The 16430-nt window shown below is 39.9% G+C and overlaps 1 protein-coding gene across 4 annotated transcripts in view; it reads left to right on the top strand.

Annotated features, from left to right (window-relative positions):
* Positions 1 to 16430, top strand: part of POU2F1 (POU class 2 homeobox 1) — a 173218-nt gene that overhangs the window by 84748 nt on the left and 72040 nt on the right. The window contains exon 1 of one of the 4 annotated variants that reach the window (XM_032862963.1): positions 13121 to 13563. The exons of the other annotated variants lie outside the window; for them this stretch is intronic. Coding sequence (XP_032718854.1) covers positions 13536 to 13563 — 28 coding nt within the window. The 5' untranslated portion in view covers positions 13121 to 13535. Of the gene's footprint in view, positions 1 to 13120; positions 13564 to 16430 lie in introns of those variants that run through there. 4 annotated transcript variants of the gene reach the window in all.

The following is a 16430-nucleotide window of genomic DNA, read 5'->3' on the forward strand; positions in this document are numbered from 1 at the left end:
CAATGGTATTTATTAAATTTTCTAGCGCATAACAATACCATTATCATTTTTATAATTCTTGGTTATTTTCAAAATAATTTATATTCTCATTTTAATTTTAAGAGCAAACATGGGTGATAGCATAATCTTCATTTCTCAAATGAGGAAATTAAGGTTCAGCTGTTGCGTTAAGTTTCTTAGGGATGCCATCACAAGGTACCATAAACCAGGTGGCTTAAACAACAGAAATTTCTTACTTCATGGTTCTGAAGCTAGAACTTCAAGATTAAGGTATTAGCAGGGTTGGTTCCTTTTGAAGGCTGTGAGAGAGCATGTTTCATGTCTTCCTTCTTGTCTTGCCTCTGTTATGTATCTGTGTCCAAATTTTCCCTAAGGATACCAGGACGATGGGAGTGGGGCCCACCCTTGACCTCCTCTTAACCCGATCATTTGCAAAGACCCTATTTCCAAGTAAGGTCACACTCTTCTTTGGGGGGACACAGTCCAACCCATAACAGACAGTAAGTCTTTCAGTCAACATCTCTTAAGTAGGAAGGTTAGACATACCACATTGTCGTGCCGATAAAATAATAAGTTTTAAAGGCATGTAAAAATAGATACGTATAATATATTTAAAATTTATTTGCTGATATTGCCTTTTGTCTGGGTAGATTTTATTTAAAACTATATGAGATTCTAAAATATTTAATAGAGGGATGCCTGGGTGGCTCAGTCAGTTAAGCGGCTGCCTTCAGCTCAGGTGGTGCTGGGATCAAGCCCCTCATCGGTTTCCCTGCTCAGCTGGCAGTCTGCTTCTCTCTCTCCCTCTGCCCTGCTCATGCTCTCTCTCTCTTTCTTACTCTCTCTCAAGTAAATAAAATCTTTGAACATAAATAAATAAGGTAGTAGTTAATAGAATTTGGGGTTGTGATAGGTTTCAGGCTCTTTTTTGGGTATGCGGTATGTTACTGGTTGTGGAAAGGTTGTTCAGTTCTCAATGCTCCCATGAACTTTCACTCATACAGTGTAGAGCCTTATGGTGTGGACTCCTCCATATCTCGAGATGTCCATCAAAATACTATTTAAATTGTTTCAAGTGTGCTCTGACCGTGGATAATCTGTGCATTTCGTGATTCTGTAAGAATTGTGCTCCTGTCCGTGTTAATGTGCACCTTGCAATCTGAGACTTCTGAGGGATAGGGAAGGCAGGGCTCCACTGGAATTATAGTAAAACACTGGTAGTTTGTTGAGCTCCCTCCCCTTTTTTCTTTTTTTTCCTTTGCTATTGTTTTATTTTGATTTTAAAACACTCCCAGTACTTCAGTAAATAATCCTATAAATAAGGACATTCTGCTGCAGAGCCACAATACAGACATAAAATGCAGGAAATTAGCAGTATCACTTTACTATCAACTAATCCATAGACCTGATTCGGATTTGGCAAGTTGTCCCAAAAATGCCTTCATAGTAAAAGTACCTACTGCAGGATGTAATTATCCTATCTCTTTACTGTTCTTCAATCATATTCCTTAGTCTTTAATTGATTTTTAAGACTGTGATACTTTGGAAGAATATATTTTGTGGAATATCTTTGAATTTGTCTATGTGGTTTTGATTTTTTGTGGTTTTGTGGTTTTTAAAAAAGATTTTATTTATTTATTTGACAGACAGAGATCACAAGTAGGCAGAGAGGCAGGCGGGGGGCGGGGTGGGGAAGCAGGCTCCCTACTGAGCAGAGAGCCTGATGCGGGGCTCGATCCCGGGACCCTGAGATCATGACCTGAGTGGAAGGCAGAGGCTTTAACCCACTGAGCCACCCAGGTGCCCCTTTAAAGATTTTATTTGCTTGTCAGCACAAGCAGGGGGGCTGCAGGCAGAGGGAGAAGCAGGCTCCCTGTTGAGCAAGGAGCCTGATGCTGGGACTCAATCCCAGGACCCTGTGATCATGACCTGAGCCAAAGGCAGGTGCTTAATATACTGAGCGACCCACGCGTGCCTGAATTTGTGTTTATCTGATAGTTCCCCATGATAGATTCAGGTTCTGCGTCTATCGCAGGAATATCACAGAAGTGATGTTGTGTTCTCACTTCATCTTTTCTGGTAGTGCACAATTTTGATTTGTCCCTTGACTAAGTGACCTTAACCGATTGCTTGATTACGATGATGCTTACCAGGCTTCTCGGTAAAGCTGCGTCTTCCCTTTGTAATTGCTTAATATTTTGTAGGGAAACTGCATTTTCATCATCAAATTTTTATTTGATATTAGATATTTTATTAGATAGAGCATTTCGACTGAACTTATGATGATGGTGGTGGTTTCCAAATGTTGACTTTCTATTATTCTTTCTATATTTATTATTTGGGATTCTACAAGGAAAAACCTTTTTTTCTCCCTGTTTATTTATTTATATCAACATGAATTCCTATGAGTAATGGTTACAATTTTTTAAAGACTTTCATTTATTCACTTGAGAGAGAGTGTGAGCACGGAGTGGGGGTGGGTGGCGGAGGGGGCAAAGGGAGAAGCAAACTCCCTGCTGAGTGAGGAGTGTAACATGGGGCTTGATCCCAGGACCCTGAGATGACCTGAGCCAAAGTCAGATGCTCAATTGATTGACACTTAACTGACTGAGCCAACCACCCCAGTAATGGTTACAATTTATTGTTTCTGTTTACTTTGTCATATTGCCCGAAATTTAGTCAATAGAAGGTTCTTTCAAACTTGCTTTTGTGTCTTTTCTGCATATTCCCATTATTCTTAGAGCACTCCACTACTAATTTCTTCACCAAAACAGTAAAAAGAAGGAAAGGAAAAATAAAATGCAGAGTTTCAGCCTAGAAACAAAAAGCCTCCATAAAGATACAGAAAATATAAAGAACTAAATGAAAATTTTAGAACTGAAAACAACAATAACTGAAACAAAAACTCAGTGGATGGCTCACAGCAGAATAGAGGGGACGGAATGAACTGGAACATAGAACAGTAGAAATTACCCAATTTGAACAAAAAGGAGAAAATAGAACAATAAATGAACAGAGCCACAGAAAGATAGGACTGTGACAGAAAGAGAACGGAAAGGGAGGTGGTCTGAAAAATTCTTGTAGAAAGACTGGCTGAAAACATCCCAAACTTGTCAGAAGATACAAACCTATAGATTCTAGAGTCTGAGCAAGTTCTAAACAATATAAACCCAAAGTAGTAATAATAAAGTATTGGTAAACTAAAGACAAAGGAAAGATCCTGAAAACAGTGAGAGAGAAATGATGCCTTTCCCTATGGAGAAAAACAATTCCAATGATAGTGGATTTTTTCTCAGAAACCATGGAGGCCAAAAGGCAGTGGCATCACATTTTTCAAGTATTGAGAAAGAGCTAAAAATACCAACTTCTGTATTCATCAAAAATATCCTTCAGGAGTGAACGGGAAATCAAGACATTCTTAGATGAAGGAAAACAAAGCATTCATTTCTGGTAGACCTACCCTAAAAGAGTGGCTAAAGTAACGAAATATGTAGTTTTAAATCAACAGAATATACTTAGGTCTTGTGTACCAAAGACTACAAATGCTGGTAGTAAAGCAGTTTCTTTAACTTCAAGACTTCTTACATAGTTGCAAGAATGAAGCCTGAAGATATTGGTGAAGAAATTGACACATTAATCATTGGAACAGAAACAAAACCCAAAATAGGTCTCCACAGGTATAAATGACTAATTTGTGACTAAGGTACGAAAACATTTGGAGCAAACAGAGAAAGGAAAATCTTTTTGACAATTAAAAAGAATTAAAAAAAAAAAAAACAAAAAACAAAAAACAAACCACCTTTACTGTTCACACTAGGAAAAAAACATAGAAGGAAACCTGTAGAACAGAGGACTTGATGAATAGTTCTTAAACATGACCCCAGAGGGGCAACTGGCTGCTTCAGGCAGTGCAGCATGCTGCTCTTGATCTTGGGGTTATAAGTTCAAACCCCATGTTGGGAGTAGAGATGACTTAAACAAAAAATCTTAGAACAAAAACCCAAAACACCTGACACCAGAAATACAGCCTACAAAAGGAAAAAATTGATAAATTAGACATTATCAAAATTAAAATATTTTGCTGTATCCATTAAAAGGATGAAAAGGCAAGCTCCACAGTGGGAGAAAATATTTGCAAAGCACATATCTGATAAAAGGCTGGTATCTACAATATGTAAAGAGCTCACAAAACGCAGCCCTATGGAGGAAAAGGAACCCTCATATACTCTTGGGAATGTAAATTGGTGCAGCCACTGCAGAAACCAGTATGTATGTTCCTCAAAAGTTAAAAATACAATTACCATATGAGCTAGTAATTCCATTACTGTATATTTACCAAAGAAAACACTAATTCAACAAGATACATGAATCCCTATGTTTACTGCAGCATTATTTATAATAGCGAAGATGTGGAAGCAGCGCAAATGGCCACTGATAATGGAGAAAGAAGTTGTGGTATATGTCCACACAATGAAATATTACTCAGCCATAAAAAGGATGAGATCTTGCCACTTGTGAAAACACAGACACACCTAGAAGGCATTACGCTAAGTGAGATGAGTCAGAGAAAGACAGATACCATATGATTCCACTTACATGTGGAATCTAAGAAACAAATGAACAAAAAGCAGAATCAGACCTATAAATATAGGAAAAAACATGGTTGCAAGAGGGGAACGGGTTGGGGGGAATAGGCACAAATGGGGGAAGGGACTGAGAGATCTGGGCTCCCAGGTATGGGATGAACAAATCACAGGAATAAAAGACAGCCTAGGGAATATAGTCATGCTGTTGTAGTAGTGTTGGATGGTGACAGGTGGTAGCTACACTTGTGATGAGCATAGGTGACATATAAATTTGTTGAATCACTGTGTTACGTACCTGAAACTGATATAACATGTATCAGCTGTACTTAGACCTCCCCTCCACACACAGTGAAACTCAGTTCTAGAAATCGAAACAGTCCTTTAGAAAAGGGAGATTTGGGGATTTTTAGAAAAATCCAAAAGAATTGAATAGACATGTCACTGAGGAGGATAAACAAATAATAAGCGTATGAAAACCCGTTCTGTATTGCTGTTTATTAGGGAAATGGAGATTGAGACCATTGTGCGGTGTCACTACACACCTAGTAGAACAGCTACAATGAAAAGTAATAATATCAAAGCTGGTGTAGATTTGGAGAACCCGGATCTCTCATACATTGTGGAATCCTAAAATGGTACAGCCATTCTGGAAAATATTTGGAAAGTTCTTCAAAAACTAAATCTACACTTAACCCTGTGACCCAGCAGTATCACTTCTGTGCATTTATCCCAGAGAAATAAAAATTTGTCCACGTGAAAACATACACACGAATGTGCTTTATATATTATAGACGAGAGTCCTTGACCAGACAGCTCCTTGGCAGCCTTTTCTCGCAGCGTGGAGCTTGTGACCCAGTGTACGTCCCGAACAGGAAAGTTGTAGCACCGTTTTTGGTAATAACTCCGAACTGGGAACGACCGAAAGCCTTTCAACAGGTGAATGGTTAAACAGATTGGGGTACGTCCATACTATGGAATATTCTGTTCCGCAGCAGAAAGGAGTGAACTGTTGACACACGGGACAACTTGATTAGATCTTCGGGGGATTATGTTGAATAAAATATGCCAACCTGAAATTGTCATATATTATTCCATTTTTATAATATTCTCAAGATGACAAAATTATAAAGGTGGGTGGCAGATGATTGGTTGTCAAGGATTCAGAATAGCCAGAAGGGGAGGAATGAGTACGGCCATAACAGGGTAGCAGGAGGGAATTCTTTGTGAGGAAATGGTTCTCCTGTATTGTGATTGCAGTGGTGGTGTTGTGGTCTACCTACACATGTGACAATAAGATGACAGAACTACATATACCCTTTATACCAATGTCATTTGCTTGGATTTGATAGCATATTGTAGGATGAACTATGTCAAACAAAAAGAGATACTGTCATTGCTATATGGTTTTGGAGAAACAGTTACCTGACAAGGAGGGGAATAAAGGAAGATCTGAGGTCGTAACTTTCGAACCTGTCTTTATACGTTAGGTGGATAGACTTCTCATGAGTTCAGGGAGGAGAGATACTGTAGAGAGATTGGCAGTCAGTACATGTTTATGGAATCCGTTGACATTGTTAAAATGTATTAGTAACATCTGATTAGTCAGAAGAGCATCTTCATTAGTTGAGTAGAGAAATGTGTCTTTAAATTTATATCTCACATAGACTCTGGGATACTTACTACCCATGTCTTTTCACACAAATTTATGAAACCGAGAGTAAGAGACACACAGAGCGGACACATCACCGATATTGTAGATGAAACCTAATAGTTCAAAGGGACGGGTGGGAATCATTAAGCAGCATGGGGTTTCAAATAAAGCACAATAAATAAAAGCCTGTATTTCATGGATTTAAGAAATGGAATCAGAGAAGTCACATTGCAGTTGTTAGGAGAACTCTAATATTAGCAAGAGATGTCAAGACAGGCTGTAGGCCTGTGTTAAAGCCGTGTCGTCACCTGCTGTTCTCCTCCGTGGAATCTTCTTACTTGGTGGTCGTGTTTGGGGTGATTGTCCAGTACTTCTTTCTAATCAGTTGTAAGCATTCTGTGCCGCAGCATTGTGCTCGTGCATGAAATCAGTGACTTTGCAAAACTCTGTAAACTAGAAAAAAGAAAAGACAGTTACAGAATCACACCAGATGACAGGGTAAGCTGGTCAGGTGCGTGCAGTGCGACGGCGACCCTTCCATAGAGCTGTGCAGAATTCAAACTTCACAACCAAGAAATGCAGGATTGAATTCTCCAGTGATGCGTCTACTAAAGGTTGCCGCAGTGTTCGACCGGGCGGCGGGTGGGCTCGGTGCACGACGGTGGTACGTGTGTTGGCAGAAGTTACGGGAAAACGCAGAAGCTCCAGCCTCTTCCCTGGAACCCGCTGCTGTTCCGCAGGGCGGCTTTCCTCGCGAACCAGGCCGAAGGACTCATTGGACTCAGGGCTGCCTGCATGCTTCCTGCTTCGAACGCGCTGTCTGTTGCCCTGCAGGGAGCGGAACGCGTTCGCCTGTCCGTGCTGTCTGCCGTCTGTCTGTCTGTGCCGTCTGCCGCCCCTCGGAGGCCGGCCGGCCCGCAGCACGGGTCCTTGTCTGCGCTCCCAAGCCTGTCCCGTCCAGTTGGACTCTCACTTAGTTCCACGGTTTAAACCATTATCATATCAACTAAGGAAGAGAAAAGGAGGAGATGACGTCTCTGTGAAAACTTAAGTTGAATGTTTTGAAAAGAGTAGATAAAGGATAATTACTGAAAATACTGCTGAATTAGATGTGAGAAAAGAGCTGTAAAATATTAGGGATAAATTGTTCTTTAAAAAAGAAAGAAAAATATTCTGTGCTCTCAGTGCTTGATGTGTCTTTTAAGTTCTTGCCTTTTTCTTTTAAAGGTTTATTTTAGAGAGAGAGTGTGTATGCAGGGGGTAGAGGAGCAGGGAGAGGGAGAGAGAATCCTCAAGCAGACCCTCCCTGAGCACAGGGACCAGCACGGGCTCTGTTCCAGGGCCCTGAGGTCATGACCTGAGCCGAAACCAGGAGTGGGCTGCTTAACTGCCTGAGCCACCCAGGCGCCCCGCATTCTTGTCTTACTTTTTTTAAAAAATATTTTTAAAAGATCTTTATTTATTTATTTGACAGAAAGAGATCACAAGTAGGCAGGTAGAGAGAGAGAGGAGGAAGCAGGCTCCCCACCGAGCAGGAAGCCCAATGCGAGGCTTGATCCCAGGACCCCGGGATCATGACTGGAGCCAAAGGCAGAGGCCTTAACCCACTGAGCCACCCAGGCACCCCTTGTCTTACTTTTAAAGCAGTTTTTCAATCTGTGGGTCATGAAGTCAATTCAGTAGATTGAAATCAGCAGTTAAAAAATATGTATCATATTGTACTACTTCTAAGAAGGAGCATTGTATCATGAAATTCTTCTTGAGTTTTTTATATTCTTAATATATATGTAAAATATGAAAAGCTTGAAAAACAAAGCTCAAGAAATTGAAACTGAAAATACTGGAGTAAGTATTAAAGGATATGATTCACCCAGAAAAGAAGAGGAAACTCAAATGAGTGGATTCAATTTTAAAGCAAAGGCTTTGGTCCACCATCAAAAGATGAGTAAATAAATGTATGCTTATGTACTTTCTGTTAACATGAAATGTTTATGATATAATGGTTTTATGATATTTAAGTTGACCTTTTTAATTGACCAACTACAAATCTCTGTGTCATGAGTAATAAGAATTTTAGCATATTTTATTTTACTTAAACTTTCCTCTCATGCTTCCTTGTTATGTCCTTTAGCCCCTGCTTTCTCTGCCACTTAGTAGTGTGACCTGCGAGTCATTCTCTAGGCCTCAGTTTGGTTTTTAGGAAGGAAAATCATCCCTCTGATCTCTTGTTATCGGGCAGTGCTTATTTGCCAGAATGATAAAAATAGATTCGGTCTCGGTGTTTGCCCATCGAGGATTTTTCGTAAATACAGCAGACATTGTTTTCTTAAAACTGTTCCTCTTAAGCTCTGAAATTCCATATTGCAGTCTTGGGGTGGGAGGGGATATCATTCACATATACTGTGATATTCTGTGCAGAGGAATAGTGGCAGTGCTGATACCCATCACTTGATTTTGGATCTAAGAAATTTCCAGATCCTGAACGTTCTTTCGTATTTGGGCCTTAGTAAATTATTTTAGGCTTTCTATGGGTGATGAGTTTTGGGATGAGGTTTTTGGTAAGATAATGGTTTATAATTCTTGAGCTAATAAAACATTTTTGTATTACTGAGCATCTGCTGAAGCAGTGTCATTGTTTTCTGTAAAGAAGCTGGCAAGGAGATTAAAGTAGTGGTAGATTTTGAAAATAGGTGACAATTAAAAAGACAATTGCAGGAGCCTGGGTGGCTCAGTCCTTAAGCGGCTGCCTTTGGCTCAGGTCATGATCTCAGGGTCCTGGGGTCGAGCCCCACGGCGGGCTCCCTTCTTAGCGGGGAGCCTGCTTCTCCCTCTCCCACTCCCCCAGCTTGTGTTCCCTCTCTCCCTGTGTCTCTCTTTGTCAAATAAATGAATAAAATCTTTAAAAAATAAAAAGGCAATTGAGATTGCCTAGGCGTGAAAGCAGTGAAGCTAGGAGATGAAAAATCCTACCGAGAGGCAGACAGGATGTGCCGGCGACCAGTTGCCGATTATACCTTCCTGTTCCCCGGACTAGCTGGATGGCCAGTGCAGGGGTGTACAGTCAGTTCATCTGGCCTGTGACCAGGTTGGAATTTGATAAGTGAGGTCGGTGGAGTACAGGCCGGCCTCTGTTCCCTCGTACTCAAAAGATGTGTTTTAAAAATGTAGTTTGTCATTGAGTTGTTATTGTCCTCAATTGCCTTTCTAATGAGACCGAGACTAGCCATAGGATCATGAGTGAAAAATTACTCTAATACAGATGCTGTGAGCCATGAATTCTGGGTCCTGGAAGAGCATTTCTTCCCATTCTTAAAGTAAAGGCTCAGGGGTGCCTGGCTGGCTCAGCTGGAGGGGCATGCGACTCTTGATCTCAGGGTCAGGAGTTCAAGCCCCACACTGGGTGTAGAAATTGCTAAAATAATAGTAATGAAAAATATAAAAAGCCTCAGCTTTAAGCCTGATTTTAAAGTATGTGAATTTTAACTTTGTCTTTCAGCTCCTTTTTATACTACTGTATGCTATTTCCTATTTTCTGCTTTCTGTGAACCCTTTCCCCATCCCCCAAGTACAGGTCAGCTAACAGCATTTATTTTATAAGAGTATTTACTGGCCTTTTTCCAATGGGAACAGTTATTACCACCCTACAACTCCTCAATGAGGTGTTAAAGGAAAGCAGTTGAATCGGATTAATTTGTGCTAAAGTGTGAATGACTGACAGCCCTACAAAACTTCCCAGAAATTTCTATTTTTAGAAGGGTATTCTTTTTAGATTAAGTTTTAATCTGCTATTTCAGACAGAGGGCCCAATAAAGTGAATGCTTGAGCTTTGTGGGAAAGCTGTCTGTTCTCTTCTTTTGGGTCTAACTTTGCCATGGTTGGGGGAGTACAGGGGAGAGATGGATGGTAGCCAGCCTCCTACAGTCCATCTGTAGAGGCCTAGACAGCCTTCTAGTATTTAAACCTGCCTTTTAGAATGCGCAGAATACCTACATCGAGGGTGGCGAACGGGAGTTTTCTTGTCCTTCCCATTGTAATGAAGTCCGCTGCATGGGTGAGGCTCCCCGTCACTCTGGACAGCTGCATCTCAGCACTGCCTCCGCTTGCCCCTCTTCCTGTTTCTGGAGTGAGGACAACGAACGACTTGCAGCAGAGGGGACAGGGGTCCCTCTCTGGATAGCAGCCTCTGTCAGCTGGTGAGCTCTAGGCCCCCTGCTATGCAGAGGCCCTGTGCCACTCTCTTGGCTTGAGGTGGGTGGTTAGTACACTGCCAAGGCCCTGCCCCTGAAAGGGCACCTTCCAGCAAACACTTCATAGTTGGCAGTGATGGCCTGGCTGAGGCTTCAAGTCCCACTTAGCTGATTTGTGAAAGACCAAATTGGTGTAAGAAAGGTAGCTTAGAAGTGCCACTGCAAACAGCATAAAAAGTAGATGGTGAGTTGCAGAGATCATCTATAATAAGTACAGGCAGTAAATGTAAAGTTTTATGAAGGCAAAAGAGGAGGGAAAGAAACATACATGATGTCCCCTCCTTACCAGTCACAGTCACTGCTTCTGATATTTTCTCACCAAGTACAGCTTGTATAGTCCAAGGCGTTCAAAACTTATTTGAATTTTGTATTTTGTTAATACAGTCTTTATTGTTTTACTACGAAGTGTTGGGAATTATTATTGAGTAAACTTGGTGCTCTTGAAGGTGGTAGCTTGCTTATCCTGTGTCGTGGTCTCTGTCCGCTGGCACAGCTGCCTCATGCCTCGCCCCACGATTGGGTCTAAGAGGCACAGGCCCCTTTATCCTCACAGCAGCCTCGTGGAAAAGATCTCTCATTTTACAGATGAGAAAATTAGGGTTCAAAAAGGGAAGGAACTTAGTCTCCCTGGCAGTGTTACCTTTCTCCCCTATAAACTCTTCCCTCATAGGGATTTTGTGATTCTGCACAATGGAAGGACCAGCAGTACAAATAGAGTGCTTATCTAGAACTTGAGAGAGGGTTTTGGTTCTCTTCCTACCTAATTTATAAGACTTGCAAAGAAATCTTTTTAAAGTTCTGTTATAGAAGTCTTGTCTTTTGTGTCCACATATGCACGTTGAGTTTAATTTCAACCTCAATGTTGGGAAAACATACATATTTTGGGGACACCGGAGTGTCTGAGTTGATTGAGCATCTGCCTTTGGCTCAGGTTGTGATCCCGGGGTCCTGGGATCCAGTCCCACAGCAGGCTCCTTGATCAGAGGGGAGCCTGCTTCTCACTCTGCTTGCTGCTCCCCCTGCTTGTGCCCTCTCTCTCTCTCTCCCTCTGACAAATAAATGAATAAAAATCTTTTTAAAAATGCATATTTTTAGGGGCGCCTGGGTGGCTCAGTGGGTTAAGCCGCTGCCTTCGGCTCAGGTCATGATCTCAGGGTCCTGGGATCGAGCCCTGCGTCAGGCTCTCTGCTCAGCAGGGAGCCTGCTTCCCTCTCTCTCTCTCTCTCTGCCTCTCTGTCTACTTGTGATCTCTCTCTGTCAAATAAATAAATAAAATCTTTTTTAAAAATGCATATTTTTAATAATCAGACACATGGCATGCTTGAAGACTAGTTCTAAATAAAAAGTTGTTAACGGGATAATACCCTGGAGAACTCCCTCAATTCTAGTGCACTCTTCCGTGTATCTGTACATACTGGACTTTTAAACACAAAATCTTTGTCACTAGTTATTAGTGTCCTCACTGCACTGAAAACAAGCTGTGTTAATCTGCTGCCCTTTTTAAGCCCTCCATGCCTGCTACTTCCGTAAGTGTACCACTGGGCCGCAATGTGTAATAATAGGCAAGAGCTCAGGTTTTGATATCAGCAAAATCCGATTTTAAATCTGACTCCAAATTATTAGTGTCACATTGGGTAAAGTACTTTAGCTCACTCTGCCTCAGTTTCCTCTTAAAAAAAAAAACACAAAGAAGTCAGTAATACCTACTTCATGGGATTTTTATAAGTCTCTTCCTGAGTTGTTTATGGTGATTACAGTGGAATGTCCTATCATAATGCCTAAAAAGTTTTGGACTGATGTTTTACCTTGTAAATTTACTTTAAATTGAATAGATATATTCTCTAGTAAAGAGTATAAATATATATTTTTCCTATAAATGAGGTGAAATTTACTTGAAAAGACTAAGTCCATAATTTGTATGACCCATTTTTTTGGTGATTGATATTGTAAATAATGAACCATCTTCTACTTTAGATTGATTTCGATGGGGGAAGGGGGCTGCATGATATTGGCATTTGGCTAATCTGGTCTGTTAATTGCGTAGTCTGAAAAGGTTTATAGATGATGAATTTCCATACTCTTGAAAATAATTTTACAGCTCTTGCACTACTTCTGGGTTTATATTGTTGCCTTGTTTTAAAGTAGGACTTTCCCCAGACAGTGCACGTTAATATTTGGAAAATTCCCTATCAGTAGGCTAGCACCATCTTGACAGCCCTATGTTCTGCTTCTACCTTGCTAATTGTTTCCTTGGGATTATTTGGATTGTGTAGAAAGCTTTTTGCAAATCCTCTTATTACTGAAGTCATTGTTGCCAGCAGGAATAAGATTAAAGGTGCTTAAGTCTGTAGAGTTGTTTCTAATTTGTACGTGTCATTTCAGTGCCATTTTAACAGAACTCTGTCTCCTCTCTCTCCCTTCTCCCCTGGTACTATCTCAAGTTAGGTCCGAGGAGCCAGGCCATTGGAAGAAATCTCATTTTATCCTCCTAATTATTATGCTGGCACTCAGGAGATAATTTTTCCCTTCATGCACTGCCAATTAATATGCAAATGGGCTGATAAATATTTATGCAATGATTTAAATTATGCAGGGAGTGCTTTCAGTGTGTTCTGTAAATGAATTGTTCGTGGACTTCAAAGTGCTGGCTGCTGTGCTAACGAGGAGAGATTTGCATAAGGCCCTAATCACACGCATACTGATTAAGCTTCATTATGGAAACTGCCAGCTGCAATCTTTGTTTCTATTTTATTACAAAAAGGGGAACTTTTCATGCTTCAGTTGCCTTGACAATGTCAGTCCTAGCTGGTAGGAGAGACTAAAACTCCTCTGAGCAACTGAAGTTTCCTTATTCAGTTGAAGATTGCTATGGTGTAACTGAAGTTGTATTTTGCCTCGCCCCCTAATCCACTTTCCACCTCCCACCCTTGTTCTTTTAAGAACATAGTGTAGATTTGTTAGAAATAGTAGTACCTTCTTCCCCCCACCCCAAACTGCTACCTGTTTCTTCCTTGCTCTGGACTGTCTGAACCTCTAGAAGACCTCACAGCAATGCTGGACTGCAGTGACTATGTTCTAGGTGGGTACCAGCACAGTTCTTTCTTATAAGCTTTAGTATGGAAATGGCGTGTGTGGGGTTGACTATGCATAAATGCTTAATCGCATATGCAACCAGCTCCGGGAGGGAGGGGAGAGGTGGATTGAGCAGAGAAGTAGGAAAGCATTTGCAAGGCAGGAGCATACTTGAAATTGCAGTAGGTCCCTCCCTACCACCAGCTCTTCTGGTTCAGAGGACATTTTCAGTACATAGTGTAGATTTGGAATTCACCTTAAACAGAGTACATTTTTGCTTTTTGGAAATATCTATTAGGAGCATTTCATGTAGTTCTAAAAACACTCTAAATCTGAAACAATATTATAAAGTGTACCTAAAAATTGTATACATATTAATAAAAATGTTTTGCATACCTAATGTCAATGTCTTATATAAAAACCAAAAGTGGACAGTGAAAAGTAAGGCGGAGCCCCAGTGCAGAATGGCTCCCATGAATACTGACGCAGAGGGCCATGGCAGCGGTTCCTGCCATAGGACTGATCGTTGATCAGTTTCCAGCTTTGAGAAACTATCAACTTTTCAAATTTTGGCCGATATTAGCCTTTTTAATTTAAAAAAAAAATCAACTTCTGTTCTTCAGAAAACAATTTTAAGTGCTGGAAAGCCTATATTTAGAGTTCTGTCTGTAGAACAACAAACCTGCTAGGAGAGGGGGGTGTGACACTTGATTATATAAACTGTCTTTGGTAACTGAGATTTAAAATAGATTGAGACGCACTGTGACTCCCGGGGCTCTATTTTGTGTTGAGATTTGTCTGTAGCAAAATTCTTGAAACCTCCTTAGGTTACTCTGGTCACCTGGAGAATCAGAAGCCATAAATTCCTAGGACGGAGGTACTTTAGGTTGAAAACCTTTGCAAGTGATTTTTTTTTTCCTGTACGTCATTTTTTGTGCTTGAAAATTTGAGGCTTAACCCCCACCACCCCCATCTCCTTCACAGTTGCTAAGGATAAAATTAAATGATAGTTCTGAAAATGTTTACATTGTTAGGCAGAAGGAATGACCTAAACTCAAGACAGTAGTAATATTTGTGTAGCACAATAAAAACCACAATCAAAACAACAGATACCAAGAATTCCATCTGAGAACAGTTTGTAGACTGTGTGTTAGACTCATACACAGCTCAGTGTGCCCAGAGAGGAAAAAAAAAACTTCAAATATCAAAAGAGAACTTACTTGTATTTACTCTTTTACATCTACTATGTTGGGAACTCAAGAAAGAAAAGAAAAATACCTTTGAAATATTTTTAGCATTATATTTTAGAATTGGAAATTGTATCTCTACTATTTGTAATGAACAGTAACTGTCATTTGAACAGTTTTCACATTGTTGTACAGTTAGTCAGAATTATGTTTTGTTTACATGTGTATGTATGTGTGAAGTAATTTTGTTCAATGTCTCTAAAGCTCGACAATTCAATAGAAAATGCTTAGAAGAGTCACACAGTACCTGTGACATAATTTTTAATTTAGATGTGTGGAAATTAGGGTATGAGTTTCACAAGCACAGGCTCATGACTTGTTAAGAATTATTCCTACTTCTTTGTATAAAAGATATGTTACCGTTTTTATGAATATTAACTGGTTCATACTTCTCCCACTTTCTTTTACCAATCTAAAGGAAGCATTGAGCAGAACGTATGTTTAATGGTATATAAACATTTGTTGTGATCTTTGTGGACTTCCGTAAGATTTTGGTTAAGTCATTCAGAAAGCTGGTTTTCACTAAGTTGTACACCTGTTCCTTTCAAACCTTAGTATGCTTTCAGTGACATTTAAATTTTTCTGTGCAGTAGATGCAAGGAAGTTGTAGAACTACTCTCCTTTATGACCACAGAAAAAACGAATTTGAATCCTTTGAACATCTGAAGAACTAAAGATATGATAAAACTGCTTAAGACTGTTAAGACAAGCATCTGTTTCAAAACCTGTGTTAGGAACCCTATCACACAGCATCCAGGTTGGAAATGAAATTTATGAGGCGGACTCTTGATTCTCTCTCATCACTTGTGCATTTGGATAAAGCAACTATGGACAGCGTGGTTGGGACTTCTGATGGTTTTGGTGTCCTAGTTAAACATTAAAGCAGATGACAAAATGTACCCTTGAGTGGAAAAATCAAATATATGTAGTTTATTTATTTCTAAACTAATAATTATAGTTAAATGGTTCTTAACTCAGTAGGGGAAAAGGGGGAACTTGGTTGATAGTAAACTTGATTATAAATATGCTAAGTTTGGGTTTATAGTAGAAATACAGTAAGTATGTATTAAATGTATATTTAGGTTTTACCCTGTTAAAAAGGTGGAATAAAACAGACTTTTTCTTGTCTCTTGTATATCTTCTGGGATACTTTATATTTCTTGATGAAAACTTTTTACTATGAAAACCTTCGTTAAAGAGATAACCCTTAAGGAGATAAACCCAGGTCAGGAGGTTCATATGGGATATCACATAGTGTTTTTAGGTGGGTGTGGGTGTGGTTCAATTTTGAAATTATTAGATATATCTGTCATGTCTTGTGGTGCACCTTCTTGGACTGGTTTATGCTTGGGGTACGAATTTGACATATTCTCACTTTGACGCATAGTTTGGGTAGGGAGTAGATAAGGAGATTTTTTTCTTAGACGTGCTTTCTTTTTATTCTGTTAGGTTGAGTTACTGTACAGTCTTTTAGGAAGAGTACCAGTGAATTGTTTTGGTTTTAACTAACAAATGCGAAGGCTTATGAGAAAAAGAAGCTTTCTTTGAGAGTAACATGTTTTACTCTGTAAGGTGCTTGGCCCTAGTTTGTTTCTTTGAAGAATTTTATACTTCATAATTTATTTAT

This window comes from Lontra canadensis, unplaced genomic scaffold (assembly GCF_010015895.1).
Source record: "Lontra canadensis isolate GAN:19392208 unplaced genomic scaffold, GSC_riverotter_1.0 scaffold24, whole genome shotgun sequence".
Taxonomy (NCBI): domain Eukaryota; kingdom Metazoa; phylum Chordata; class Mammalia; order Carnivora; family Mustelidae; genus Lontra; species Lontra canadensis.